Genomic DNA, 27975 nt, shown 5'->3' on the forward strand with positions numbered 1-27975 from the left:
ACTATCCCTTTTCAGAAGTATATATCTGGTTATTGTGTTAATTCGGCCTTTCATGATGTAAGGGAAAATATAAAATAATAACCATAGGCAAGTTCAGGTATGACCCTGCTTACATTTTTACTCAGTTATAGAATCAGAGATAGAATAGTACACAGTGTGTTTCTATATCGAACATCCACATTCCTTGTGTCCCTCTCATCCACTGATTGACTCACCTAGTACATAAGTAAGGTGAGAGGTACATTCTGCAAAAAGTATGGGTGTGTCAAAATGCTTCCTTTGCTTTGTTTCTTGCTTGAAAATGGTGGAAGATTGAACTAATAAGTTTCAAGAGTCCTAATCAGAAGTTCTGCAGGCCTGCATGTGGAGCCTAAGGGCTGTATGTAGTTTAGAACAGGGGTCCCCAACTTGCGCTCAGGGCTGTATGTAGTTTAGAACAGGGTCACCCTCACTTGCGCTAGTGCCGCATGGGAAAAACATGGCACCATGCGGCAAAACAGGGTTGCAAGCATGCACGATGCAAATAGGGAGGTGCTAGCACCCACGTGACACTCACTATCACTGCCTCATTTTTGCTGCATAGGCGCTAGCACCTCCCTATTTGCATCGTGCATGTTTGCGACCCCGTTTGTGTGTGTGTGTGTGTGTGTGTATGCACGCATGTAAAATGATTCCCCTCCCGTTCCCTCTGGTCTGCCAAATGAAAAAGGTTGGAGACCACTGGTTTATGGAGTCATGGCCTTGCCTGTTCTAAAAGTTAATCATGTCGAAATTTAGATAACAGTGAAGAAAGAATGTTTTAATATGCAGGCCTTAGCTCAGTTCACCACTGTTCAGACCTAAAAGCCTTAATAAGAAAAATCTGCCTGGACTCTGTTCACAAAGAATGAATTTAAATGACATCTGGATGTATGCATGATAATAACCGGGGTGGGGAGTGAGGAGTGGCCGTGGAAAGTATATTAAACTACAAGCCTTCCTATGTCAAAAGGGATTATTTGAGATCTTTGTGAAAGACTATTCTGTTCCATGAGTCATGTTTTTTTCATCTGTTGATGTATCTAATTTGTTTGGATTGTTTAGTGCAGAGGTCCACAACCTTTTGGGTACCAGGGACCAGTTCCATGGAGAAAGGTTTTCCCACGGACCGGAGAGGGTGTGGTTTTGTGTGCTGCCTGTATCCCATGGATAGGGCTTTGCTTGTTTGTGCGGACCGGTTGGGTCCATGGACCGGGAGTTGGGGACCCCTGGTTTAGTGCTTGGATGAATGATCATTGTGACTCTTTGTATGTATCTCAGAGCTTTCTCCATCTTGTTCACAAAACAAATGGAGAAAACCAGGGGTTATTTTCCTATTATATTACACAACAGTGAGTTTAAGGAACTGGTTCCTGTTATTCAGACTAGATGTGAATATCCCTTGGGACACTTTGCAAACTTCTTTAACCTCAAAAAGCAACATTACAATGATCTTCGGATAGACAAAGTAGGTATAAGTTATTTACAGACTGCACTGTGACTGAAATGCAGACGGTAATTTGACTTGAACCTGTGCTATAAATACATGCCAGTTGCCAAGCATCTGAATTTTGATCACATGACCCTGGAAATGCTCCTATTGTCTTTAGTGTGAAAAACGATCATAAGTCACTGTTTTCAATGCCGTTATAACTTTGAGTGGTCACTAATGGTTGTAAGTCAAGGACTACTTGTATTCATAGATTCCTGGAGGAGAAGCCAGAACTTCCTGTGTTCCTCTGTCAGTGGACTGCTCTTTTGACTTTTTCTGCCAGTGAAATATCTGCTTTTATCAATATTTTGAATACCCAAACTGTTTGCAGCTTAGATTGTCGATAGCATATACTTCAAAAAAACCCCTATTTTATTTGTAGTTATTTTTACATGTTCTGTGTTTATCTATAAAAAAGATATACCTGGCTCAAATAATCAGCTGATCCTCTCTGATATATTTAGAAGACCTTTTTTCTTACTATGATCAGTGGGTTCTTTACATTGGTTAGCTGAAACGAGCTTTATAGTTTTCCAAACTTAAGAAAGTCATGAGGCAATTTCTGCTTCGTCTTGGTTAAATTTTAATCCCAGTTTCAGAATTAGCCTTCCGTATATGATGGGGTAGTGAGGTTGTTCAGCCGTGAAAATATACTGAGGTTCAGTTGTCAATTTACCCAGCTTGCAATATATGAATCGGTTCCTATGCTTTCGAAAATGGTTTTCTGCTTGTAATGTAAATCAAAACTATTTCATGCTCATGAGCCTCTTTTGTACTCATTCATTCTGCTTTTCACAGATTAGCCACTTGAAAAGTGGCAGCTGATCTACAGTGTAGGCACGTTTTCCTTCCTGATAAAATGGTTATGAATTTTTCAAAATGGCAAACAGTGCTGGTCATATCCCTGATTATGAAGACCCCATATCATTCTGGAGAAAATTCTTCAGCTTGATGAATCACAAACCCTACTCTCTTCAGCCTAATGAACCAGCACAGCCCTACTGTCAAGCTCAGTTTTTGATGACTCCTTCATAGCTTCTTCTGCCTCTCAACTGCATCAAAACAAATTAGTGTAGACAAATAGTCATATGCCTTTTAAGAACTATAATAAATATCCATAGCATTGGAGTTGTTTCATGATAGGCTCCATCAGTATTCTTATGGACTGGGTTGCCTGCAGTGTTTTCATGAGAATTTTTTAAATGAGTGGGTATTCCAGCTAGTGTCACCTGCTCTGCTCTTCCTCAAATCCCATAGGTCTAATTGTTTCAATTTGCTGTTGGGACAATAGGGTTTGTTTCTTCACCTTTTGTTTAGACTAGAGAATAATAGTCTGCATTGTGCTCCCGGAGATACAAAATAAGTTCTCTTATTTTGAAACTGACTTTGTCTGATATGAGCTAGCTATCTAACAGGAGCCTCTATGAATGATCTTACCATATCACATTGATCTCTAAGCAAAACAAGATAGACTTACGACTTATACATGATTTCTTTATTCTGATCATCCTAGGCTAGGGTATACAAAAATTAATCAAAGTTGATTGTTTTTTGTGCAAATCAATAGGACTAAATCTGGGTGAACTGTGAACCTTGGTGTCATGTGTCTGACTAATGAAACACTTCAAAGAACTTTCAGGAATTGTTTAACCTAAAAAGCCTTTATTTGTGTAATGGAGTGTCAGCACAGTATGAAGGGATGCCAAGATCTGCATTTCCCTTCCTTTGCACATAACCTTCCAGGCATTTTCCCTCTCCTATTTTGGGGTCATGATTCACATCTTCCAATTAACCTGGAGGGCAAAGATTCACTTCCCTTTCTGCGCTCTTTTCCCTCCTTCTCTCAGTCTCATCTGAATTAACTCTAAAAATACCAGACAGTTCTGCATATTTTGTCAAAGCAAGAATATTCAATATTAGCAGTGTTGACACTTAGAAGATAAAAAATAAATTCATAATTAGGAATCAAATAAATATTAGTAGTTTAGCATCTATTCTGTTTTTTTAACTATGTTAAATGGTATTTTAAAAGTTGAAAATGAAGACTTTGGGTGAAAAATGGATGATTATCTTCTCTTTCCTTTAAAGTTCATTCATGTATGCAAGCAAAAAACTAAAAAGAGGGTATGATTGGCAACATATTCTATTCAAAGCTATAAAAATAGATCTAATGAAAAAGGAAGGGCCCCATTAATTTGGGAAGTCTGAAATCAAATTAAAAATGATCAGCTGATGAGTGATATGCAATTTGTTCTCTAACTTCTTTAATAATGTGTGAATGTCACAGTACATAACAGTTAAAGTGATTAATCCTGAAAATGAAATAAGATCAGAAAGATCTTGTGTGTTTTCCCTTTAGTATTGGACAACTTGACTCATTAATCTGTCTCAGATGAATAGTCTTAAATTAAATAAATAGCCTTATTTGTCTGGATTTATAGCTAAGAAAAATGTTCCAGATTTTCTAAGGAAGTCTCCATTGTTATTTTTCTAGACCCAAGGGATAATTTTTTCAAGATTTATAGCTATACAGCCTGACCATTAAACATTCATCTCTCTGGTACTGAGTATGCAAGTTCATTTGAAATCTTAATTTGACAACCAAGTTCATTGCCAATGCTTGTATTTATAGGAGTTTTAAGAGACTGTTTTTGGGTAAAGATTTATTTCCCTTATCTGTAACTTGCACCTCAATAGTAGAATGGCTTTACAATCATTATATAAAGATAATAATCAGATAATAAATGAAGACATTTGGTTAAAAAATTGACATAAAAGGAAGCAACTGGAATTTACTGAGGCCACGAGTTTATACTGATTTATGTAGGACTAAGCCATGTTGAAATTAATATAGGAAGCAGCTACAGTTTCCTCTGATGCATTTCTCTAATGTTTTTTTTTTGTTTGTTTGTTTTACTTCTTTTCAATCTGATTCTGGTTGTTAAGTTTTCTTGGCAAGGTTTTTCAGAAGTGGTTTGTCATTGCCTTCTTCCTACAACTGAGACAAAGTGACTGGCCCAAAATCACTCAGCTGCCTTTCTGCCTAATGGATTACAGTTATGGTATTCAAACTTTGTTTACCAGCATGCCAGGGTTCCATGAGAATTATCTAAGAGGGGTTGAGCATCACAGTTTCAGTTTACACTGTGTTATTGCAACATTCACTTAACATTTTGTTCAAATAAATATATATGTTTTTGAATGAGGTCTGCATTGATATTTCACATTGAGAAGAGTTCCTTTGTGATCTTAAATGTGAAGACCACTGCACTAAAAGAAGTGAAGTGGAGGAGACCAACCAAGGGTGAGAAGTAGAGCTTCCTACTAGTCATTCATTGATCTGTGTCACTCGTAGCTTTTGTATCGATCGTGAGATTAGTGTCCATGTTTCACCGGCATATGTTAGAGCAACACACATTGATTGAAAACTTTTCTCTTCAGGCATTGGGCAAGGTTGATCTCGAAGAAATGCCTGCCAACCACATTTAACACGCTGTTCAATTTCCTTTATTGTATCACCTTCCATTGAGATCCGTTAGCCAAGGAATATATAATGGTCTACTACAGTGGTTCTCAACCTTTTTAATGCTGTGACCACCAACCGGTTGTAAGTCGAGGACTTTCCCTGCCTGGGAGTGCCGCGCATGCGTGGTGCCGTCTCCTGTGCCGGCCGAGGCGTAGCTGGCAAGCAGCAGAGACAGAGCAGGCCGACCACTGGCTGGGCCACCAGCTGGCCCAGCCCAAGGGAGGTAAGGCACCCGCCGGGCCCCATGCGCGCCAGCAACCCGGCCTCCCATCTCCCATCCCTGGCTCTCCTTTACTTACATTTTTAGTAGTTGCTCAGCAGGGAGGGGTGGAAGCTTCCAGACAGCTCATCTTTGCTGCAGACAACTTGCAGCACCATTTGCAGAATGGGACTTTTGGTGGGCTCAGCAGGGCAGAGACAGCCTGGACAATTCCTATTGGCTTTTGAAAGCCAATAGAATTAGACTCTATTCAAGAGAGTCTATTCTATTGGCTTTCAGAAGCCAATAGAATAAAAGGGAGTAGCACAGCTAAGGAAAAGGGAGAAAAAATGGCAGACTGCGTTGTTTGACGACCCCCGTGAAATGGTCGTTCGACCCCAAATGGGGTCCCGACCCACAGGTTGAGAACCGCTGGTCTACTATATATAGTTCTTCTCCAGATATATTTTTCTTTCTTTCTTTGGTGAATTTATTAAACATAACCTGGCTCTTTTTCTGGTTTATTTTTAAGCCAAGTATGCTTAGCAAAGCACCACGCAGCACAGCATAACTATAAATTGTAAATTCTTATTAGAGAATAAGAATTTAGAGAAAATTCTAAATCTTTGATTCATGGGGGCAAGGAGAATGAAGGTCAAAATCACACACTTCCTTGTAACATTTGATATAGCACCGACCATCACATTTTGTATGTTCTCTCAGACCATTTCAGGTCAACACTGTTTGGCAGAAACAAATCACAGAATACTTTTAGTTTCTCCAACAAGCCAAATTGGCGTTTGTTATAGATGAGGTAGATGGATGACTATGACAAGGTTAGTGTGCATCACTCCCTCTCTCTGCTCTGTATCTCCCAGTGTTCCATTGTCCTAACCTCCAGCCTCTTCTTTTCCCTCTATCTTGTCCTGTTCTTTTTATTATATAGCAAAATAGCAATAGCATTTAGACGTATATCACACTTTATAGTGCTTTATAGCACTGTCTAAGTGGTTTACAGAATCAGCATATTTCCCCCAACAATCTGAGTCTTCCTTTTACCAATCTCAGAAGGAGGGAAGGCTGAGTCAACCTTGACCCATTCAGGATCGAACTCCCGGCATTTAACAGGAGCTACATAGGCCTTCTTATTTTTTCTGATCTACAACTTCAGCCAGCATTAGTCAATAGGCAATAGCAGTGTCGTAACAATCTGAAATATTTTACTGGGTCACAGATGAAAGACTGCTGTAAGGTAACTGGGGTGGGGATCTGCTTCCTGACCTAGGAGTAACCTATAAATAAAGTAATAAGATGAGAGCCAACTTAGTATACTGGTTAAAGGCACTGGGCTAGAGTTCTAATCCTGCCTTAAGCACAAAACCAAGTGGATAATTTCAGCCTTAGGAAGAGGACAGTGAAAAATCACTTCCTAACTTAAACAAACATTGCCCAGAAAACTGCATGGAGTCTCTCAATGGCATACATGTTCACAGAAAAAGTAATGAGACAATTAAGTGGTGCAGCTTCCTCCAAAACTGAAAAGATCTTAGTACCTTTATCCAAACCCTAAATATAAACTAGGTCGGAAGTGTATGTAAATGTATTCAAATTTCATGATTTGGGGCAAACTTGTATTATTTCCTCAGAGATACTTTTCCTAAAGAGAAACCATTCAATTTATTTTAGATTTGGCTTCAGACAAAGTTACAAATAAAGCTCTGTTTGTAAGAGGATTGGAGAAGGCCGATGGCAGCAGGATGAGGTTCTTTTTGGAAAACGAAAGGACTCTTACAAATTCCAGAGGGTTTTAGCAGAGAGATTTATTGCGCAGGTTCAGAAGCAATAGCCACAAACAATTCTGAACCCCAAGGGCGGGTTCAGATTTCAGTTTTATACTTTCATTATTCTAGTGATTGTTCATCATTCCACATTAAGGTGATGATAGATCCTTTGGTGGAATTAATTTCTTTTTATTGTTGGAAGTTCAGTTAAGATTACAGTACTCTCAGGCAAGTCCACTAAATCAGTGGTTCTCAACCTTTTTAATGCCGCGACCCCCAACCGGTCGTAAGTCAAGGACTACCCAACCGGTCGTAAGTTGAGGACTACCCAACCGGTTGTAAGTCGAGGACTTTCCCTGCCCGGGAGCACCGCGCATGTGTGGTGCCGCCCCCTGCGCCAGCCGAGGCGTTGCTGGCAGCCAGCAGAGACGGAGCAGGCTGACCAACAGCTGGGTCACCATCTGGCCCAGCCCAAAGGAGGTAAGGCACCCGCCGGGCCCCACGCGCGTCAGCAACCCTCCCTGTGCCCGCCGGCCTCCCACCTCCCACCCCTGGCCCTCTTTTACTTACATTTTTAATAGTTGCTCAGCAGGGAGGGGTGGAAACTTCCAGATAGCTCGCCTTCACTGCAGAGAACTTGCAGCACCGTTTGCAAAATGGGACTTTTGGCGGGCTCAGCAGGGCAGAGACAGCCTGGACAATTCCTATTGGCTTTTGAAAGCCAATAGAATTAGACTCTATTCAAGAGAGTCTATTGGCTTTCCAAAGCCAATAGAATAAAAGGGAGTAGCACAGCTAAAGAAAAGGGAAAAAATGGCGGACTGCATTGTTTGGCGACCCCTGTGAAATGGTCGTTCGACCCCAAATGGGGTCGCGACCCACAGGTTGAGAACCGCTGCACTAAATTATAACAGTTGTGTATCATGCTAGATTCAAAGAGTACCCATAAGTTCACACTGCATTTGTTTCCTGGGTTTATGTCCCACTTCAGGAAAAGGGGATTTAAGGAAGTGTTGCAGTAGTTACAGATATCTAGGTATACATACTTCAGATCACTGAGTTGCATGATAGCAGGAAAAGAAGTCCAGGAGGCAGAAGCTTTCTTTGGAAAAAGGAAATGTAAATCTTGTATCTGATTAGATTAGCTTTTCAGCAACCCACACAAACTAAATCTGTCTTCTGTTTGTGTGATTTGTCAGAGTTTATGGTAGGTTTTTACACGGCTCTCACCTTTACTTTTAAAGCAATAAAGCCAACCATGCAGAAAAGCCACCAATAAATGTTAGGAAACAGAGATGTTTTGTTACATTCTAAAGTCACTGAAGGTTAAGTTCAATTCAGTTGGTCGGTGGTATGATGATCAAATATGTGTTTAGTTGGAATATATACATATAAGTTACTACCTCCCTGCTTCTTTATCATGAACATTGAGGGATTAGGCTTCATTATGTAAAGGTGATTTTCTGGAAAAACTCAATTAAATGTTGAATTTTCTCTTGTTCTGCAGAAATCATTATCAGAAATAATGAAATCATGTTTGCACTTTCTTTAATGTGGTGGTTTCATGAATATGATTTGGGCCTTTGAGCTGTAGCCATTGTTTCAAATACAGCATAATAAATCTAATAAAGAAAAATGGTAAAGAATATATCTCTGAGCATCTTGTTCTAAACTAAGTGCTATACATCCCGAAGTGACTGTATCCAGGCTGATAAAACCAATGTAGAACTTATTTCTATTTATGAACATAATATGAATATCATCTCTAGACTGATTTTTTTCCTATCATTTTTTTCACTTGCTCTCAGTGGTTTTAGTGACTTAATAGATAGGATGCATTCCTACTAGTCCCAAGTTCTAGCAAAAATTATTTGACTGCATATAGTTTCATATTGGCTTTGTATCTAATCTGCCCAGAGTCACCTTATAGAGGAGATGGATTTAAAGTTGAATAAATAAAATGAATAAGAAATAAAAATAAAAAAATATTAGAATCTGACCTTTTCAGGTAGGAATAGGAACAGGATGTGGTTTGGACAGAAGTCACTTGGGCTTCAAAAGGTTTTGATTGACCCCGTATGCTCACAAAACAGATAAAATGACTCAAGGTAGAATATCACATTAAGATGCCATAACACTGTGCTTTCTTTCTCCATTTGTGGTGAGCCTTTCCTGAGGCATCTGGTGATAACCTTTAGAAAGATTAAATTCCTGGAGAATGAATAATGAGAGAATTTTAAATGTTGCACATTGCAAGAAAAGACACTGCTGTACTCTTAACATTAAGGCTTGTTGCTGTGGCAATTATCTCAGGTAATACAAGTTAAGGGGGTTAGGCCATGTTAACCTCCAGGGAATTTGTGTAAGCAGCAGGTAAGGATGATTCAATAATAATTTTCTAATTAATTTAGCAACAGATATGCTTGCTTGGAGAGGCAACTTAACTGAAAGCCTCAAACTATATATTTATAATTATAAAATGGGAGGAGAATTTACCCAGTCACGGTGTATCCTACATGCTAAATGTTAAATTTATTTGGTCATTTTTCCCCTCTTTTTTTGTACACCATTTTCCCCCTTTTTGTTGTTGTTAGGGTTGAATGTATGCTTTTGTTTCATTTGGTTTGTTTTTCTGTTTTGTATTTTACTTATTATGATAAAACAATAAATAATATTTTAAAAATTCATTATTTCAGGGGTTTAGATGTGCATATTCAATAGATATGAATACCCTTAAACATGTACACGTTCATATATTCATCCTAAGAATTTACCAATTTACTAATCTGTAGTAAAGTTTGGAACCCTCACAGTTCTAATAAATTGTTCACTGCACACCTGCTATATAGTGTGATTCTGGACACGTATGCACATATTTTACTTTTGGAGTGTCCTTCTTTCAGACTGATTGTGCACTTAATTGGGGTAGAAAGAGGTTGCCTCTGGGCCCTGGCTGTAGTGAGTAGGGCTGTTTTTTATTATTATTATTCCTTTTGGCATTTTTCAGTGACTGGAGAAATTAAGGCCAAAATGGATGCCTTAAGCATCCTGTAGAAAATTACGCCCTTAAAATCTCCCCACCCTGCTTCCACAAGGCCTGAATGCAATCTTTATGATTTACAAGAAATAGAAATAGCAGACATATCACAGGCAAAACAAGTGTGCTCAAAAATGTCAGCTATGCTAAGAGAGCCAGTTTGCAAAAAGTCAGCAACAAACAACCTGAAAAAAAAGGCCATTACACATAGTCCTAATTTATTGACCACAATTGGGACTGGCAACTCGGTCGTTAAGCAAAGCAATTGCTAAGTGAATCCGTGACCCAAGTTGTGATCTAACTTCAACTTTTCTTTGCTTTCAGAACTATGAAGGTCATAAATGGGAGGGTTGATGGCAAAGTTATTTTTCCAATGTCACTGTAAACGATGCTAAACAAGGCAGTCGCTAAACAAGGCAGTCACTTAATAAGGACTATCTGTACTAAAATAAGGAACAGGAGGGAGCAATTCTTCCCTTCCAAAAGTGACTCACTTCAGGTACTTCATACCAATTACACCAAAATTTAAACTTCAGTTTTATTGTGAATAGGACTTTCATTTGATACATAGCAGTCATCGGAATTATTTTATAATAACTTCATCTCTTGTTGTTTTTTAACCAAAGATTTACATTCTTTTAATACTGTCAAGAGAAGTCAAGAGTTCAGTCCATTTAAAGGAGCTCTGATGATTTCAAACTGAGTGGTGGCTAGAGCTGGGTTGCCCACCTCTAGCCTAAGAGCACTGTGGCATTTATTGTAGACAATTATTTATTCAGTTCTTTTCGAACAGAAAGCATATGAAAACACTTTGCCTAATAACATTGTACGAAATCGTTTCTACTTTGTTTATGACCATTCCCCTCATTTTTTTCTGCAGGTTAAAATGTAGGAGATAGCATAGAGGAAAGATGCTAATTGCTAATGCTATTTATGTCAGCAAACATCTTAAGATATAGCTCTATTTCATGAAATGATTTCAGGGATTTAAAAATAAATTAGAAATGTAAAGATCAAAAGACAGTATTGGTCCAGCAAGGGTAGAAAAAGGCAATGAAGTGTACTGAGTGTAGTTGGTTACTATAGTTTTAGCTAGGTTTCATTTTCATCATTTTCCCCTTACAGGTAGTCCTCCACTTATGACTGGTCATATAGCTTAGTGACCCTTTAAGTTATGATGGACTCCCCTACTTATGACCCCAATTCAAAGTTCTGACAGCTGGACACCCACTTGCCCCTGTGGTCACGTGACCGATTTTGAATGCTTAGAAGCTGATCCACAGTTACAGCTGTTTGCAGTATCCCACAGTCATATTGTCACATTTACAATGTTTTTGCTGGAAACTGGTGTTTAATTCTAGTTTCCAATAGAAAAAAAAACGCTCATTGTTTATTGGGTTGGCTTAACAATTGCTTAATGACCATCATAAAAAGTGTTGTAAAATCAGTCGGTTAGTGGTTGCCTTGACTTACAATCATCCTGACATACAATGAAAATACCGGATTCCATTGCAGTTGTAAGTTGATAATTACCTGTATTTAATGCTTTCGCTTTGGTAATTTTTGTGATCCTTTTCAGTTCTTTGCCTAACACTGTTTACCATGGAAGAGAACAGCATGATTATTGTGCCAGTCTACAGGTAGTCCTCAACTTACACCCATTCGTTTAGTGACCAATGGCATGAAAAAAATGAGTTGTGACTATTTTTCACATTTGACTGTTACAGTATCAAAAGGATCACAGGATCAAAATTTAGATGCTTGGCATCTGGCATGCAATTTATGATGGTTGCAGTGTCCCAGGGTCATGTGATCCCCTTTTGTGACCCTCTTGCAAACAAAATCTATGAGGAAGCCAGATTCACTTAACAACTGTGTTACTAACTTAACAACTGCAATGATTCACTGATCAACTCTGGCAACAAAGGTTGTAAAATGGAACAAAACTCATTTAATGACTGTCTTGCCTAGCAATAGAAATTTTGGGCTTAATTGTGATTGTAAGTCGAGGACTGGAAAAAATAGATTTCTGTGGGAACTTTTTCATAGGGCCTTATCATTGTTATCAGTATGGTGTCATTGTGAAGCCAAGTAATCCCAAAGTAATAACCTTATGGAATCAGATAGGTGATATTATATACACAAAACAAACCACATACAACAATACATGGTTTTGGAGAGAAAAAGTTGTCTTCATAGTACAAACACATTTATTAAGCCCAAGAATGACTACTGTTAGTGGTGCACATTTTTGAAACATACAAAACGCTGCAAAAAAGGTATAAAAAACAAAGTGGGAATTGATTTGTGTTGATTTTTAATGGGATTTTTAAGTGGGAAATGGTTCTGTCTTCCGTCTAAGACAGAGTTCCCCAACCTTTTGGGCACCAGGGACTGGTTCTGTGGAGAAAGGTTTTTCTGTAGACCAGAGGGGGCGTGGTTTTGTGTGCTGCCTGTATCCCACAGATGGGACTTTGCTTGTTTGTGAGGACCAGTTGTGGGCATGCTGGCGACCCAGTACTAGTCCACGGATCTAAGGTACTATTTTTCAAATTTGGCAACTTTAAAATGTGTGGCTCCCTATCCCGGCTGGAGAAAGTTAGTGTAAAGGATCTTTTTAAATTCAACTACATACCAGCATGCATACAGAGATAATGTAAGAGAATTCAGACAACTGCTGCATTAATTTTTTGGGGAAAAAATCTGGAATGGGCACGGGAGCATAACATGTTTACATTACAGACAGCATTCTAAATTGTTATCTGCTAATTTTTGGACAGACACAGCATAAAAAAAATTAACATTTCAAATGAGCATCAATCTCGCTTACACATTTGCTATAAACACTCACTTTGTGGAGGCTGCAAACTATGACTAGCAGGTATGTCCTTGGATGTTTGTATGTCTGCATGTGTATATGAATGTATATCCATAGAGAGAAGGAGAGCGAAAGTGAATCAAAGAAATGTATCTATATTTCAAGGGAAATATGGCAGCTTTTATCCTCAAATGTCTACTAAATCTGGTTGCCTGTCAGAGAAATATGACTTTGCCAATTCTTTTTGAAGCCATAATAATCTTTTTGTTTTATTTCTTCTTTCAAGTCAATGCAGAATGACCTCTTTCTCCCTTTTTGCTTTGAGAGCAAATTGCTATTCCGATGGAACTTGAAATCCTTGGTTATTTGGGTGTGGTCTGAAGGATACAAAGTTTTATGAAAAGCATATATGAAACCCTATTCCACAGGACAGCTTTACGAAAAAAGTTTTTATGGGTAGTCCTTAACTTACACCATAATTTTGGCACAGATTTACAGTTATAAGTTGTACTGGTTGTTAAGCAGGTCATCATGGGACCCAACCAATTTTATGACATTTTTTGTAGCGAATGTACAACCACAATTGACCCCAAAATTACTATGCTAAGCAAGACAGTTGTTAAGTGAGTTTTGTCCCATTTTGTGACATTTCTAGCCATAGTTGTTAAATGAATCACTACAGTTGTTAAGTTAGTGACATAGTTGTTAAGTGAATCTGGTTTCGCCATTTTCTTTGCTTATTAGAAGCAATCACATAACTCCGGGACTCTGCAACCATCATAAATCCATGCCAGTTGTCAATGCTTATTTTTGTAAAAAAAAAAAAAAAAAAAGTTCCAGAACTCACACACGTCATACAACCCGCCTTGCCTACCCTACAAGGTTTACCTTTGTAGTTGAAAAAAAAACCTTCAAATTTTAGTGTATCTAAAAGACTAGGATTTTGTTCAATGCAACTCTGGAAAATCCATCGGAAAAAGGTGCCGGAACTCCATTCTGGTGTGTTCTATGACAAAAAAAGCCCTACCAGTTGCCAAGCATCTGAATTTTGATCACATGACCGTGGAGATGTTGCAACAGTTGTAAGTGTGAAAAATGATCATAAGTCACTTTTTTCGTTGCTATTGTAACTGTCAACAGTCACTGAACAAATGATTGTAAGTCATGGACTACCGCTAAATGAAACACTCATGGAGTCATGAGGTGAATGTTGCAGTCATTAAATAAATTCATTGTTCACGAGGGTAACTTTTGCTGCAAACGGGAAGTAAATGCCAGTTTCTGCCCCCCCCCAAAATGTTATAAATTGTGATCAATGACTGTGGGGCACCTCAAATGGTTGTAAATATAGGCTGCTTGCCAAGTTCCAAAAATGTGATCATGTGACCATGAGGGAAGGACATTAGAACTTCAAATCCAAGTCATAAGAATCTTTTCTGGAGTCTCTCATAACTTCAAATGGCAACAAGCCATTAAACAAGGACTATCTGTACCAACCTTCTGTGCCCACTCATATCCCATATAAACTGTGTAATATATAGAAATATGTGTGTTCTCTCAGATTTGTGAACTTTCCATCCTATGTAAGGGAAAAGAAGAGTGAGATTTCAGATACTTTTGAATGTTACATCAATATTCTAAAGCAATAGATAGGACAATATCTACATTTTGTGCTAAAAGAAGAAAACGGTACATGTAGACAATATTAACATTAATATTCTAATATTGCATAAAACTTCAGAGACTGCTCACTCCGGATTTTTCTTTGTTGGTTATATTAACTGGGCATTAATTTGTAAACGCTTCTAGTAGGATGGGCATTGTGATTTTTGCTTTCTCTGTACACAAAGAGCGGCATATACAATGTAAGTATTTTGCAGAACAACAGACTGTGAAAATCCTTCTAATACTTGAGTGGCTTTTAAAAGGAAAATGAGATGAGAAGCTCGTTTCTGTACTTAGCTGGCAATCAGACAGGCTGGCTAGAAAGCGTATCTATTTAAAGGAAAAGCAATTTTGTCCAACCAGTGATAGTTATGATTCCCTTCATTTTAAAGTCCTTTCGTAGCCACAAATGTTTTCAGGGTCCATAGCTGAATGAAAAAGATAACAGGATTCAGTTTTTTTCATCCTATTCTGCAACAGTCTTTTCTAACGTATGACATATTTTCTGGAAAATGTGGAGTCCAGGGCATTTAGATACTACCAGGTTGGGAATGCTTGTTTTTCTTATTTTTCTTTCACAATTAAAAAATAGCAACCATGAACCAAGACTGATGGAAGGAAAAAATATAAAATGCTTAATATACTGTTGAGGTTGCTTACGTAAAACAGGATTATGATTTTTTTTGCCACATAATTATGTCATTTATTAATTGTGTATAAATGGTTTGATCAAGGTCTCTTTTCATTTATTGTATTAAAATGCAATAGGACTCCTTCCCCTTCCTTTCCCACACTTCAATGAAATAATTCTAACAGGGAGTATTAAATAAAGCAAGTTTCACTCCAGTAGTTGTTAAAATAAAAGCAGTTTATTAATTGCAGTCATTATTGTTTTCAAATGCATAACACATGAAATCAAATGAAGCCTGAGAGCTGGTACCAATTTGATAATAAATTGCTACAATGTACTGTACAATTGAATTTATTACAGCTGTAGAAATAAGTACCAATAGATCAAGGGCAGTATTACACATTATTACATCATCTAAGATACTCTGGGTATTTATATTAATCTTTACTTTTAAATGGGTCTTCTAGGTAAACCACTATCACAATACCAGTGTGTGTGTAGGCATGTTCTCACTGCTATAAATATTTGTATTATCCATTTGGCTACATTTTGCACTTTATATCCAGGTCATGCCCGACATTTGTAAGTAAACAGATTATTAACCCTAGCGCTTGGAGACCATTCTTAATATTCTAATATCGTATCATGCCTCTAACTTTCTCATTCTTTTTTATTACTGATATTATCTTACAACAAAAAGAAAGGGTATTTTTGCTATCAGAGAATAGATTTCCCAATAAATCAAAGAAAAAAAGGACAGCTTTAACATCTAAATATTTCAGTGGATCAACATAGAAGAGGTTCTGGGGAATAAACCTTATCATCCCGCACTGTCTTTTATTGCCCTTGGAGGACTTCAGATAATGAAGAATAACAAAGTCATAAAGAGGGTCAAGGTGAAATTTTCAGCCAATAGTAGTTTTCCATTCATCGAGGCTCTTAAAGTACCTCAGACAAATACAGTAATTTGGGGGGGGGGCGTAGTCGGAAAAAGGGGAAATCAATCTCTCTCTCTCTCTCTCTCTCTCTCTCTCTCTCTCTCTCTCTCTCTCTGTATGTGTATGTGTATGCGAGGAGACAGACATACAGACTATAAACAACATGTAGATTACAAGTGGCTTTCCCCTGGTTTATGGTTTAATGGAATGACTAACCAAATTAATTTTGAGTTATTCAATCAACCCATGGTTATGGAAACCATGGCTCATGCCAGAAATTAAGAATGGAGCATTTATAGGGACAAATGCATCTGCAACGTTTCTTATGACACTCATAGTAATCAAATAAGTAAATATTAACTTTAAAAAAGAGGACATGACAGAATTTTGGGGAAATTACCTATTGTTGCACATTTTAGTGTTCTCACAAGAAGTCACAGAGATGAATTGCCAAAATCTTGCAGGATCTGTAGAAAAGGGGAGCGAGGCCACTGGCAATTTCAATCAATCAAACAGAATAGAGCTGGAAAGGATCTTGGAGGTCTTCTAGTCCAACCCCCTGCTCAAGCAGGAGGCCCGGCCTATACCATTTCCGACAAGTGACTGTCCAGTCTCTTCTTAAAAACCTCCAGTGATGAAGCACCAACAATATCTGAAGGCAAGTTGTTCCACTGGTTAATTGTCATCACTGTTAAGAAGTTTCTCCAGGTTGCTTCTCTGCTTGATTAGACATGATAGCAGTATTCCACTATTTGAGAGGCTGCCACAAACAGGAGGAGGTCAACTTATTTACCAAAGCACCTGTAGGCAGGATAAGAAACTTAAAGAACACGCATGGATTTTTTAAAATGTCATTTGAATTTATTCCACAAGTAAGATTTAAAGCAATAACTTTTAAATATCATAGCACTTAGCATCCAGATACAACCAGCTGTACTAAATTTTTAAGTATAAAGAGATAATTCAATAAATGCTGAAGAAATACTAATTAAATTTGAAATTAAGCCTAACACTGAAAAATAATACTATCATTTATAGTGTATCAAGTTTTGAAAGACATGTAATATAGTAATTAGTAAAAAATATAACTATTTCCATTCTAGACATGAACGAATGAATAGTTCAGTTAAAAGGGAATTGAACAATTGAGCCTTATATTTAACAGAAAATGGAAATGACACAATTATGCATTATTTTTCTTTTTCAGGAATATTACATATTTACGTATATCCTAATTGTTGATATGTGGGCAATAGCATATTGTCTTACGTGACGATGTCCAGATTAGAGAACTATGGTGTATAGAATAGCATAAACATGTTTGCAGTACCGGCCCAAACATGCCCAAATAAATAAATGAGCAAAAAGTGGATATGACTAAGGATCATAATCTAGTCTATACTTTCTCTACAATACAAAAATAGCATTATTTGAAAGCCTTGAGTGAAAAAATGCATGATAGGTAGTCATTCTCCCATCAAGGTCCCATCACTGACAACAATAGAAAATGGAAGACTGTGTCTTGGAATGTAAAAAGAGTGAATGAATTAACAGATGATATTAAAAAAAAATAGCCATGTTGTATTTGTGAAACTAAGACAGAGAAAGGAAAAAATAGATTTGAATGAAGATGGGCTAATTTGGTGAGTGAAGTTGATGAATATATGCAGGGAAGTGAAGGTGTAGGTTTAATTATGAATAAAATGGCTAAAATGGATGTCAGAAATTATGAACTAGTACCTAAGCTATTATGGGTGCATCTAAAGAAGCAAATTCACGTGTTTCTGATAGCTGCATATTACATTTCAGTAGTTTGTAGAAAAAACTGATTTAAATTTAGGTGGTCCAGAACCAAAACAAATAAATAAAATAAAACAAATAATAGTTAGGTCACATTAATATATTAATTAATATATTTATGAGAATGTGATAAAGAATATACACCAATGTAATTCCAAGATCCCAAAATGAAAGATAATTGCGATTATTAGTATTAGCTTACAAAAAATCTGTACATACATAGAAAAATAATAAAAAAGGATGGGTGATTTGACTGTATAGTTGGGAAGATTGAGTTTGTGAAGGATACAAGAATAATGAGAGACTTTGAATATGATCAGTCCCATTTGGTAGACCGGACCAGGAAAATCATCTCCTTTGGAAGATTGATGCTACTTTTATTGTGATGTGCTATAATTAGAAATTCTTGCAAGTCTGATTATGCTATACTTTTTCTCCTTTCTGTAATTCAGTGAATTATGGGGTGACTGACTGAGCTCCTGCCTAATTTTATCTCATTCTGGACTTTAAAAATGCTTCAGTACTTCTTACCCAGATAATGGTGCCTTCATATCTCTGTTAAAATCATCTTGATACTGAATGTCAGGAATTAAACTTGAATGAAGAAAACTAGATATGGGGAAAATGAGGGGAAAACAGAAATTATGGCTTCTGTATGAATGAGTATTAGAATATAAATTAATATTCCAACAGAAGGAATGGGAAGTGGGTTTAGGGGGAAAATAGTCTATTTGGGATGGAGTGAAATACTTTTCACACCACAAAAGTGATGTGGCATAATGAAATGAAAGAGTTTCTAGTTAAGAAAAAGTGCTTATCAGAGGATGCTGCAAAAAAATAGTAAGAAAAATATATTGCACAATGTATGTAGAAGTTATAAAGAATATAAAAGAAAGCAAAGAACTGTTAAGGTTAAAAGAGATAAAGAAAATGCAGAACGATTTTGATGAAATGAAAAAAAAATGGAGGTGGGAAAAAATGCTAAATGAAGAGCCATATAGTAGAGAGATTAGAATCAATCAAAACTAAGATGTGATCTGGGATGAAACTCGAATGAGAGAATGCTAAAAGCAGTATTTTAGAGATCAGTATGAGAATAGTAGTAATATGTCAAATAATTGAATTAAAAATAAATTTTAAATGATGAAAAGGAAGTCATAAATGTCAGAATGATGAAAAATTCTGACGGTATGATTACAAATGTAGGGAATATAATTTGACAAATGTTAAAATATGGATGTGGTTTTTCTCATGGAGTATCTGTGAAGCTTGTTTAATATGTAGGTAAAATGAGGACCCAGATTGTTGGGGGCAATGTAAATATATATATCCATTGCTTACTGGTGTACACCGCTTAGAGAGTGCTTGCACTTAAAGCGGTATATAAGTCTCACAAATAAATAAATAAATAAATAAATAAATAAATAAATAAATAAATGTGTTTGGAGACTGGGAAAACTGATGAATGGAACAATGCTGTTAATATTCCCCTGTTTAAAAGAATAAGCAGAAAGAATGAATGAAAATACCTTTTGTCTTTCTCTATTTTTTATTTTATTCATAGGGAAGTTAAAATACAAAACTCAAAAAGACCCACAAAAAAACAAACAAAATAATCTAGACATTTAAAAAGTGCATTGAAAAGAAATAACCCCAACATATATCCCCCTAATTGAATACTGATTAATACATTACTACAATATTGGTTCTCACCTCTTGCAAAACAGCCTCCCCCCAAATTTTTAAATTAGTAAATCTATTTGAAATTTTATATATAAATATAAATTGATTGCAATATATGTATTGCAATCAAAAGATAAAAGGTTTCTTTGTCCAGTTGTGTCTGACTCTAGGACACAATGCTCATCTTCATTTCTTGGCCAGAGAGCAGACGTTTTCCAAAGACATTTTCCGTGATCCTGTGGTCAGCATGGCTGTATTCCAAAGTAGCACAGATTGCTGTTATCTTCCCACTGAAGTGGTACCTATTTATCTACTCGCATTTGCATGGTTTCAAACTCCTGGGTGGGCAGGAGCTGGGCAAGTAACGGGAGCTCACCCTTTTCATAGTGCTTGGGTCTTGAACCTGGGCTCTCAGCTTTCCTTGATCGTTCTGTTTCTCTGTTTAGATAAGAAAATATTTTTGAAATGGTAACTCAACAGGGCTTGGGCTATCTCATCAAAATCAAAACTCAAATTCATGAAGAAGAGTGAGTGATGGAGAAGAAGAGGGAATATGAAGAAGGAGCATAGATTGATGGAATTGAAGAGAACCTCAAAAGAAAAAAAATGAGTAGTTTAAAGAATGAAATGCAATATATGAAACAATATGTAGAAATGATGGAAAGAAAGATAGGTTGTAAGTTATGGAGAGGTACTATTACTGGTTTTTGTGTAAACCAGATCCCTTTATTTTTTTTCAAACTCATACCTTTAAATTCTCAACTCAATATTCTAATTCTTTTCTTGTGATTTGCATAATGTTGCTTATCCCAAAAGGAAATAATATGATGACTATGCATATGTGCATATATGTACATACTGTTAAATTAACTCACATGTGATTATTGGGGGAAAGATATACAGTGGCATATTCAGTTGCTAGCTGTAATATGTAGATTTAGTTATAGAATAATGGAGAAAAGTATGATTGGAGAATCATTTGGTTATTGAAAATATGCTCTTTACTTAAGAAAAATAACATATGGCTCAAAAGGCATGATAAATACACTGCATAATCATAGATATTTGGCCATGATTCTGCCCATGCTTTATATGAAGATTGCCAATAGTTTCAATTTGTTGCTTTAGGGGAAAAGGAAAAGGTAAAAGGAAGGAGCTGCATTCCTTTTCTGGTCAGCACAATTTGAGATTTTCTAGCTTGAACATCTGAGATTGTGTGTGTGTGTGTGTGTGTGTGTGTGTGTGTGTGTAGACACAAATGCACACATATATGTCTGAAATTTCATTGAACTAGACTTTTATTCATTTTTATTGAAAGTAGTACTAGAAAAAACATAGGTCAAATTTTAAATTGACTTGTCCTTTCTCTTCAGCAGTCATAAATTTAATTCTAAAAAGAGTGATGTCTTTCATCATGTCTTCTGCTTATTGATTTTGATATAGAGAGAATAATTCTGATTGCTTTAAGTGAGACAAGGATCAGAGTTATCTTATAATTGAGATTGAATTTTTAGAATTGCTAGAAGAGGATGGCAAAACTCATGGATCGCTTGGGTATATTAGGAGCGTGAAGAGGTTGTATTCATCCAGTTTTACTCTATACAGCAGATTTGTCATAGCAATACTAAATTAGTGCATGTTTCACTTAGTAAAGATCAGCAAAAAGAACTTAAGAATGTAATTTTCTTTTTAATATTTGAATAGTGAAGTGTATGAAAGGATTAGAGCACATTACAATTATTATAATTTGCTATTAAGGATTTACTGAGTCTTTTTAGCATTTATAATTTTTAAAATATGATTATAATCCCTAGAAAAATGTTCTTGGTAGTAGCAAGCCATTTTACTGGTACCTTTTTGTAAAATAAATTCTGACATGATGACGGGAATGTTCAGATTAGGGTAAAAAAATATATGACCAGCTTAATTATGCCATGTGGAAAGATTGGGGAAGGCATCACAGTCGAGAATTTACACCAAAAGGCATTGGGAAACAACAAGGAGAGAATAAGAAATTTAATGTTCATTCCATTCATACCAGACTACACTATCTTTCTGTCAGAGAGTGACCCAATAGATTAATAGATTGTCTAATTTTTGAAAAAAAAATTACAAATGTTAAAAAATGTTATAGTAACTGCCTATAGCAACTAGAGATCATGTTTAAAAAACAATCATTGAAGACATAAGATACAATTCAAACTCATTAATTTATTTTCCTTGCCATTTTAGAATCATTCAATTCCTTTGTGTTTGTAAGAAGAGCAGACAGAGCTGGGGGATGGAGTTAAATGTCAGCCTAGAGTCGTTATGTTGCCACAAATGGTCCAAGTCGAACCTCTCCAGAATTCCACTGAGCCATATCTGGCACCAATTTAATACAGAATTTTAATTGACTAGATTCTTGTGTGTAGACTCGAATAAATCTTCTATGCTGCAACCTAACAGATGAGTCTGATTCTTTGCACCTGACACTGTAAAGTGATTAAATAGCTGCACATAGCATTTTAATAGGGAGATGTTAAGAAATATAAACTTGAAAACAGATACATAATTTTTACTTCTCATTCAGCTTAGTTTTATCCCAAAGTCAACCCAAACATGGTGCAGTCCCAGTGTTCTTACCATTATTATCTTGAGATATCATATATTTTGCTTGCTGTCTTCCTATAAGCCACTTCACTTCCCTTTAGTCTGGAGAAAAGAATGAGTAGTTGTCAGTGAGCAGTCCAAAGATCCCTTAGGTTAGGGGTGTCCAACTTGGCAACTTTAAGACCTGTGGACTTTAAATCCCAGAATTCCCCAGAATAAACCCATACTGGCTGCGGAATTCTGGAAGTTGAAGTCTTCAACTCTTAAAGTTGGCACTGTTAGACACCCCTGCTTTAGTCTTAGAAGAAGACTCATTTAGTCTTAGAAGAAGACTCATTTAGAAGAAAAAGATGCTTACTCTTAATTTGTGATTCTCCTAGTGGAGCCTTAAAAATGTCAGAAAATGAATGTGGAGACCATTGCAGCTAGTTTTAAAAATAAACATTGTTTGGGGTGTTAATTTTTAAAACATGAGCCATTTCTGCATTCATAATATAGTCTGCCTGGTCAGAATGGATTTGAAAACTGTAAAGGAAACCCTCCATTTCAGCAATCCACACCTTGAAACAGGGGTGTCAAACTGCCAGTTGCCGGTTGCATCATGTGGAGGCCGTGTCCAACTCAGCTCCAGCAATGTGAAAAAAAATCGTGATATATCGCAACACATCACAAGACGCGGCGAGTTTGACACCGGTGCCCTAAAATATTATACTTTTCCTAATTAATGTTAAAAAAAGCAAAATGACCAATTATTTTTGAACTTTGCTCTTCTCTCTCGAAAAAAAATTATTGGGAGAATTTTCTTAATGGGACATTAATTTGATGTTATCTATGTAACCGTTGAATTTTAGAAATTGCAACTCCGTTTTAACTTTAGGAAAGAGAATTTAGTGCTTTCATTTAGTGCCCAAGCATGAAATTTCTCTTGTCTAGAGCAGCCTATCTTATGCTCTTCTCTATACAGTGTGGGTGTTTAAGTATTTTGTATGTATGATGAATATGTATGTGTATGATGCAACTACAGGTGATCCTCGACTTACAACAGTTCATTTAGTGACCGTTCAAAGTTACAATGACCCTGAAAAAATGACTTGTGACTGTTTTTCACACTTATGACCATTGCAGCATCCCCGTGGTCACGTGATCAAAATTCAGTTGCTTGGCAACTGACTTGTATTTATGACAGTTGCAGTGCCCTGGGACCTTTTGTGATCTTCTGACAGGCAAAGTCAATGGGAAAGCCTGATTCACTTAATAACCATCATGTTACTAACTGAATAGCTGCGGTGATTCACTTAACAAGTGTGGCAAGCTCACTTTACAAATGTCTCACTTAGGAACAGAAATTTTGAGCTCCATTGTGGATGTAACTCGAGGACTAACTGAACATCTATTTGCATTATGAGCAAGCTAGCCTCTTCTGCTTTAATGAACAGGGACTTGGGATCTTTGCATATGCTTCTGTAATGAATATGGAAGGACATATGAAACATATGAAGTTATATTTACAGATAGTCCTTGACTTTAGCGACTGTTCGAAGTTAACAACGGCACTGAAAAAAGTGATTTATGACTGTTTTTCCACACAACCATTTCAACATCCCCATAGTCACATGATCAAAATTTGGACACTTGGCAACTGGCTTGTACTTATGACGGTTGCAGTGTTCCAGGGTCAAAGTCAATGGAGAAGCCAGATTCACTTAACAGCCATGTTAACTAACTCAACAACTGCAGTGACTTACTGAATAACTGTGGTGAGAAAGGTTGTAAAAAGGGGCAAAGCTCACTTAAAAGCTGTCTTGCTTAGCAGCGGAAATCTTGGGCTCACTTGTGGCCATACATAAGTCAAGGACTACCTGTAGATGTTTTTCTCGCTTAGGTTAAGAAAATGAACCCGTCTGTTTTTTTTTGTTAATTATTTTTTTCCCTATCCCATTTGCAGCGCAAGGCCGTTGTTGTAATTGGCTGTATAGCTGCTTTTCTAATCCTCATCATTGCCCGCCTTACAAATGAAGTCAGCTTTCCCCTCATGCTCAGCTGCTTCGGACAATCCAGTGTCCAGTGGATGCCATTTTCCTATACGCAAAAACGACATCGAAGGGCTCACTATGGATATCTTAATGTGAAAAACCAAGAGGTAAGGATTCCCATGGAGTGATATGATGTTCTTTTATAAAGATAATTTTAAGTATTCTTTCTTTTATCTGGCTAAATGGACCTCTTAACTGAAAATGGTAATGTTATTAATATTTTTAAAAAATGGTTTAAAATTCATTAGCAGTAATTATTTATATTAACTCTTTTTACATGGTTTTAAATCAAATAAGATACAGGTAGTCTTCAATTTACAACCACAATTAAGCCTACAATTTCCATTTCTAAGCAAGGCGGTTTTTAAGTGTGTTTGCTCCATTTTATGAATTTTTTTTTGCCACAGTTATTAAGTGACCCCATGGGGTCATTCAACTAATCTGTCTTTGAGTTTGCTTGTCGGAGGCTAGCTGGGAAGGCCAGAAAAGTTGATCACATGACCCCAGGACAGTGCAACCATCATCAATACATGCCAGTTGCCAAGCAGCTATATTTTGATCACTTGACTGGGGATGCTGCAATGGTTGTGTGAAAAACGGTCAAGAGTCATTTTTTTCAGTGCCATTGTAACTTCGAACAGTCACTAAATGAATGGTTGTAAGTTGAGGACTATCTGTATGTATGGAACAGGATTTGTTATCTGGTAAGTGGAATTGGGATTTCAGCCTTGAATCAAGACCCTCAAGTGCTGTTAAAAAAGTAAAATAACTAGTTTTGTTTTGAAGAGATAAATAATATTTCAATTAGACTGTCTCTTTGTTCTGTGAAGATTTTTCATTTAAGCACAGTGTCTTCATCATGAGGTATAATTAAAATATCCTCATTCATTAACTACAGGGAAAAGGCGCGCCTTGGCTAACTTTTGATTAAAGTTCTTCCTGATGTGGTGCCATTGGAACGCTGTACTGGTGCCGTAGCTATAGCAACAGCGATCAGAAATGATTTACCCAAAGATACTTATAGAACTGTTTACAGTCTGAATAATCTCTGACTTTGGGATAACGTATGTGGGAATCCAAGGTGAATTCACTCATTGTATATAATTTTCTAAGCTCTTCTGAAAAATAGCTATTACAGACTTTAAAAGAATTAGTCTGTAAATTAAGAATGCTGGGTTTTTTTTCCCCCTCTGAGAATATTTTTGCTCTAATGATACGATTTTAATTGATGAGCTGGAATTAATACTCTATTAATTCTCTTAGATTCAATAGATTAAATGTGTATAATAAAGAGAAGGAAGAGAAAAGGTTTTTTCCCCCAATGCTATTATTGTTTTTAAGATTTCTTTTTAAAAAAATGCTTTCTAGGAAATTACATTTGCACTTCTCTAAAATATTTTAAAAGCTCAAACAGAATTGTTATTCTTTTTATGTTACATGAGAGCATCCATAGAGGAAAAAGTGGAGCGGCTGTGGATATAAACGACAAACCGGTAGCCCTTGACTTATAACCGTTCATTTAGTGACCATTTGAATTTACAGTGCCACTGAAAAAAGTGACTTACAATCGTTTTCACACTTATGACTGTTGCAACAGCCCTGTGGTCACATGATCAGATCTAGGGCACTTGGCAACTGGCATGTATTTATGATGGTTAGAGTGTCCCGGGGGTCATGTGATCACCTAGTAAGTAGAGTCAATATATACAAACACATACACACAGATATATATACCCTGGTGAGACTGGCAGATTTGGGCTCCCACTAAAAAGTGCTATTGTTATTGTTTGGTTATGTGTATCCTTGTCTTAGGAATGTACTTAATGCTCAGACGTAACTCTCACAAGGGAACAACATTTTGAATTTTGGAAATGTTTGGAAATAATTTATTATGTAAGTACATTTTTATCTCACGGAACTCAGAGTACAAGATTACAAAGTGGTCTTGAGTTAGGAACTGAACAGTCCCAGGCCAAAATGGCAAATCCAAAATTATGCCATAAGTCACATGTAATAATCCTGATCCAGTACATCTCAAATTAATGTGGATTTCAGAAATGTGTGCATATAGTTAGATAAGAATGATTAAGATGCCTCTTTATTTTTAAATTGTGGAAGAAGTGTCAATATCTAAACTAAAGCTGCATTCAAAATTATTTATTTAGCAAAGACAGTAGGTTTGTAATATTTGTTTAAAAAGTATAAATATGCAATTTAATTACGTTATTGTATACCCTATTCACAAAGGAAAGTTGAACAAATATATTATCTTGTCTTATTTAATTTTACCGTATCATCTGTTTTAATTATTATTCTGTCCTTTCTTGGGCTTTCTAAAATTTACAAATATACCCCCTTTGTTTGACTTTCCACATTTATTTTGCATTTAATTTTATTTTCTCAATTTGAAAAAAAAAGCCATTTTCATTGATCTTTCTCTGCCCTTATTTTCTCCCTATGCAGTAGATACAGAGAAAATTCTGATATCTAACATGAATTTTTTTATGGAAAATTGAAATTAACATCATTATAACTGCATAAATTTGGGAGCAGAAATGAAATCAGTATCTTGTGAAATGAAACTAACAAATGTCTTTTGTTTCTTTTGTTTTTTTAAAAAAATATTGCCAAAATTGGTAGATAGAGGATTACATTTAGAAAAGTAAGTTTAGTTTTTAATTGTCTTGTGTTTAATTACTTTAATAGAAATAGAGAGCCTCAGGTTTACAGGCTTAATATAACCTATAGCACTCCTGTCTTAGCATCCTACATAGCAGGTTTAGCACTACAAGCAGATTGTTGAAATTGGCAAAACTAGGTTAGCTGGAAAGCTAATTAGATTAGCTGTGTTTCCCTAGTAGGGACAATACAAAGCAGTTGAAATTTCTCTAATGTGGGGATGAGAGCAGAACTAACTCTGTTTTCTCCTGCAATTATTTCTTTGGAAAAACATCCCTTTATGTGGATGTTCACTGTGAACCACCATGACAGGAAAATGAATAATGGGACAATGCTGCTTCTTTAAAACCTATCAAGACTTTCTGAACCTTATTTGCCAGGAACTGTTGGGTAGAAAAAAGAAGTATTTCATCAGATTTATTTCTTGCTTCTATTTTATGGAAGCAAAGATGTCATAAGACTAATTTGTTGCCTTCGTTTTCTATCTTGACATTTTGAATCTACCCTGAACATAACTCTTTATTTTGTTTACTGAAAGCAACATTTAATTTAAAACATTTGAAAAAAAACGTAAAATATTGAATCAATACCAGATTGCTGTGTTCTTCTTTGCTTTATGCTCTTTTGTTTCCATTATTATTTCATCATTAGACAGATGGCAGTGGCCAGCATAATTTTTATTACAAGATGGACTTAATAAAAAAAATGGTCTTTCTGGATAGGAATTGTATTGGTATGATATGATATTATATGCTGTTTTATAGTTTTGTTATGTGCCAAACAGAGTCACTCTTTCATGAGATGGACAGTCATATAGATATGTATCCCATTAGGAAGATCAAAATATACTGTATGTTTTGAAAGAGAAAAAAATATTTATGGTGTATATCTGATTGTGCTTTCTAAAAAGTACATGATTACATAAGGAACACATACAATAATAACATTTTCTTTCTGAATAGCACTTTATAGCTGTGACTGGTCTGTTCACAGTCAACAACTAATTTAGGACAATAAGTACTTGTTGAATTTTGTTTTACACATAAGCAAAACATATGCAGCTAGTCCTCGAGATATGATAGT

The 27975-nt window shown here is 36.3% G+C and overlaps 1 protein-coding gene across 3 annotated transcripts in view; it reads left to right on the top strand.

Annotated features, from left to right (window-relative positions):
• The window catches only part of ST6GALNAC3 (ST6 N-acetylgalactosaminide alpha-2,6-sialyltransferase 3), a 317603-nt gene that overhangs the window by 111617 nt on the left and 178011 nt on the right, over positions 1 to 27975 (top strand). For 2 of the 3 annotated variants that reach the window (XM_039327182.1, XM_039327188.1), the window contains exon 2: positions 24126 to 24320. In XM_039327182.1, coding sequence (XP_039183116.1) covers positions 24126 to 24320 — 195 coding nt within the window. Of the gene's footprint in view, positions 1 to 24125; positions 24321 to 27975 lie in introns of those variants that run through there. The other variant, XM_039327186.1, reaches the window with a different exon arrangement.

This window comes from Crotalus tigris, unplaced genomic scaffold (genome assembly GCF_016545835.1).
Source record: "Crotalus tigris isolate CLP2741 ecotype Arizona unplaced genomic scaffold, ASM1654583v1 scf7180000024358.1859470, whole genome shotgun sequence".
Taxonomy (NCBI): domain Eukaryota; kingdom Metazoa; phylum Chordata; class Lepidosauria; order Squamata; family Viperidae; genus Crotalus; species Crotalus tigris.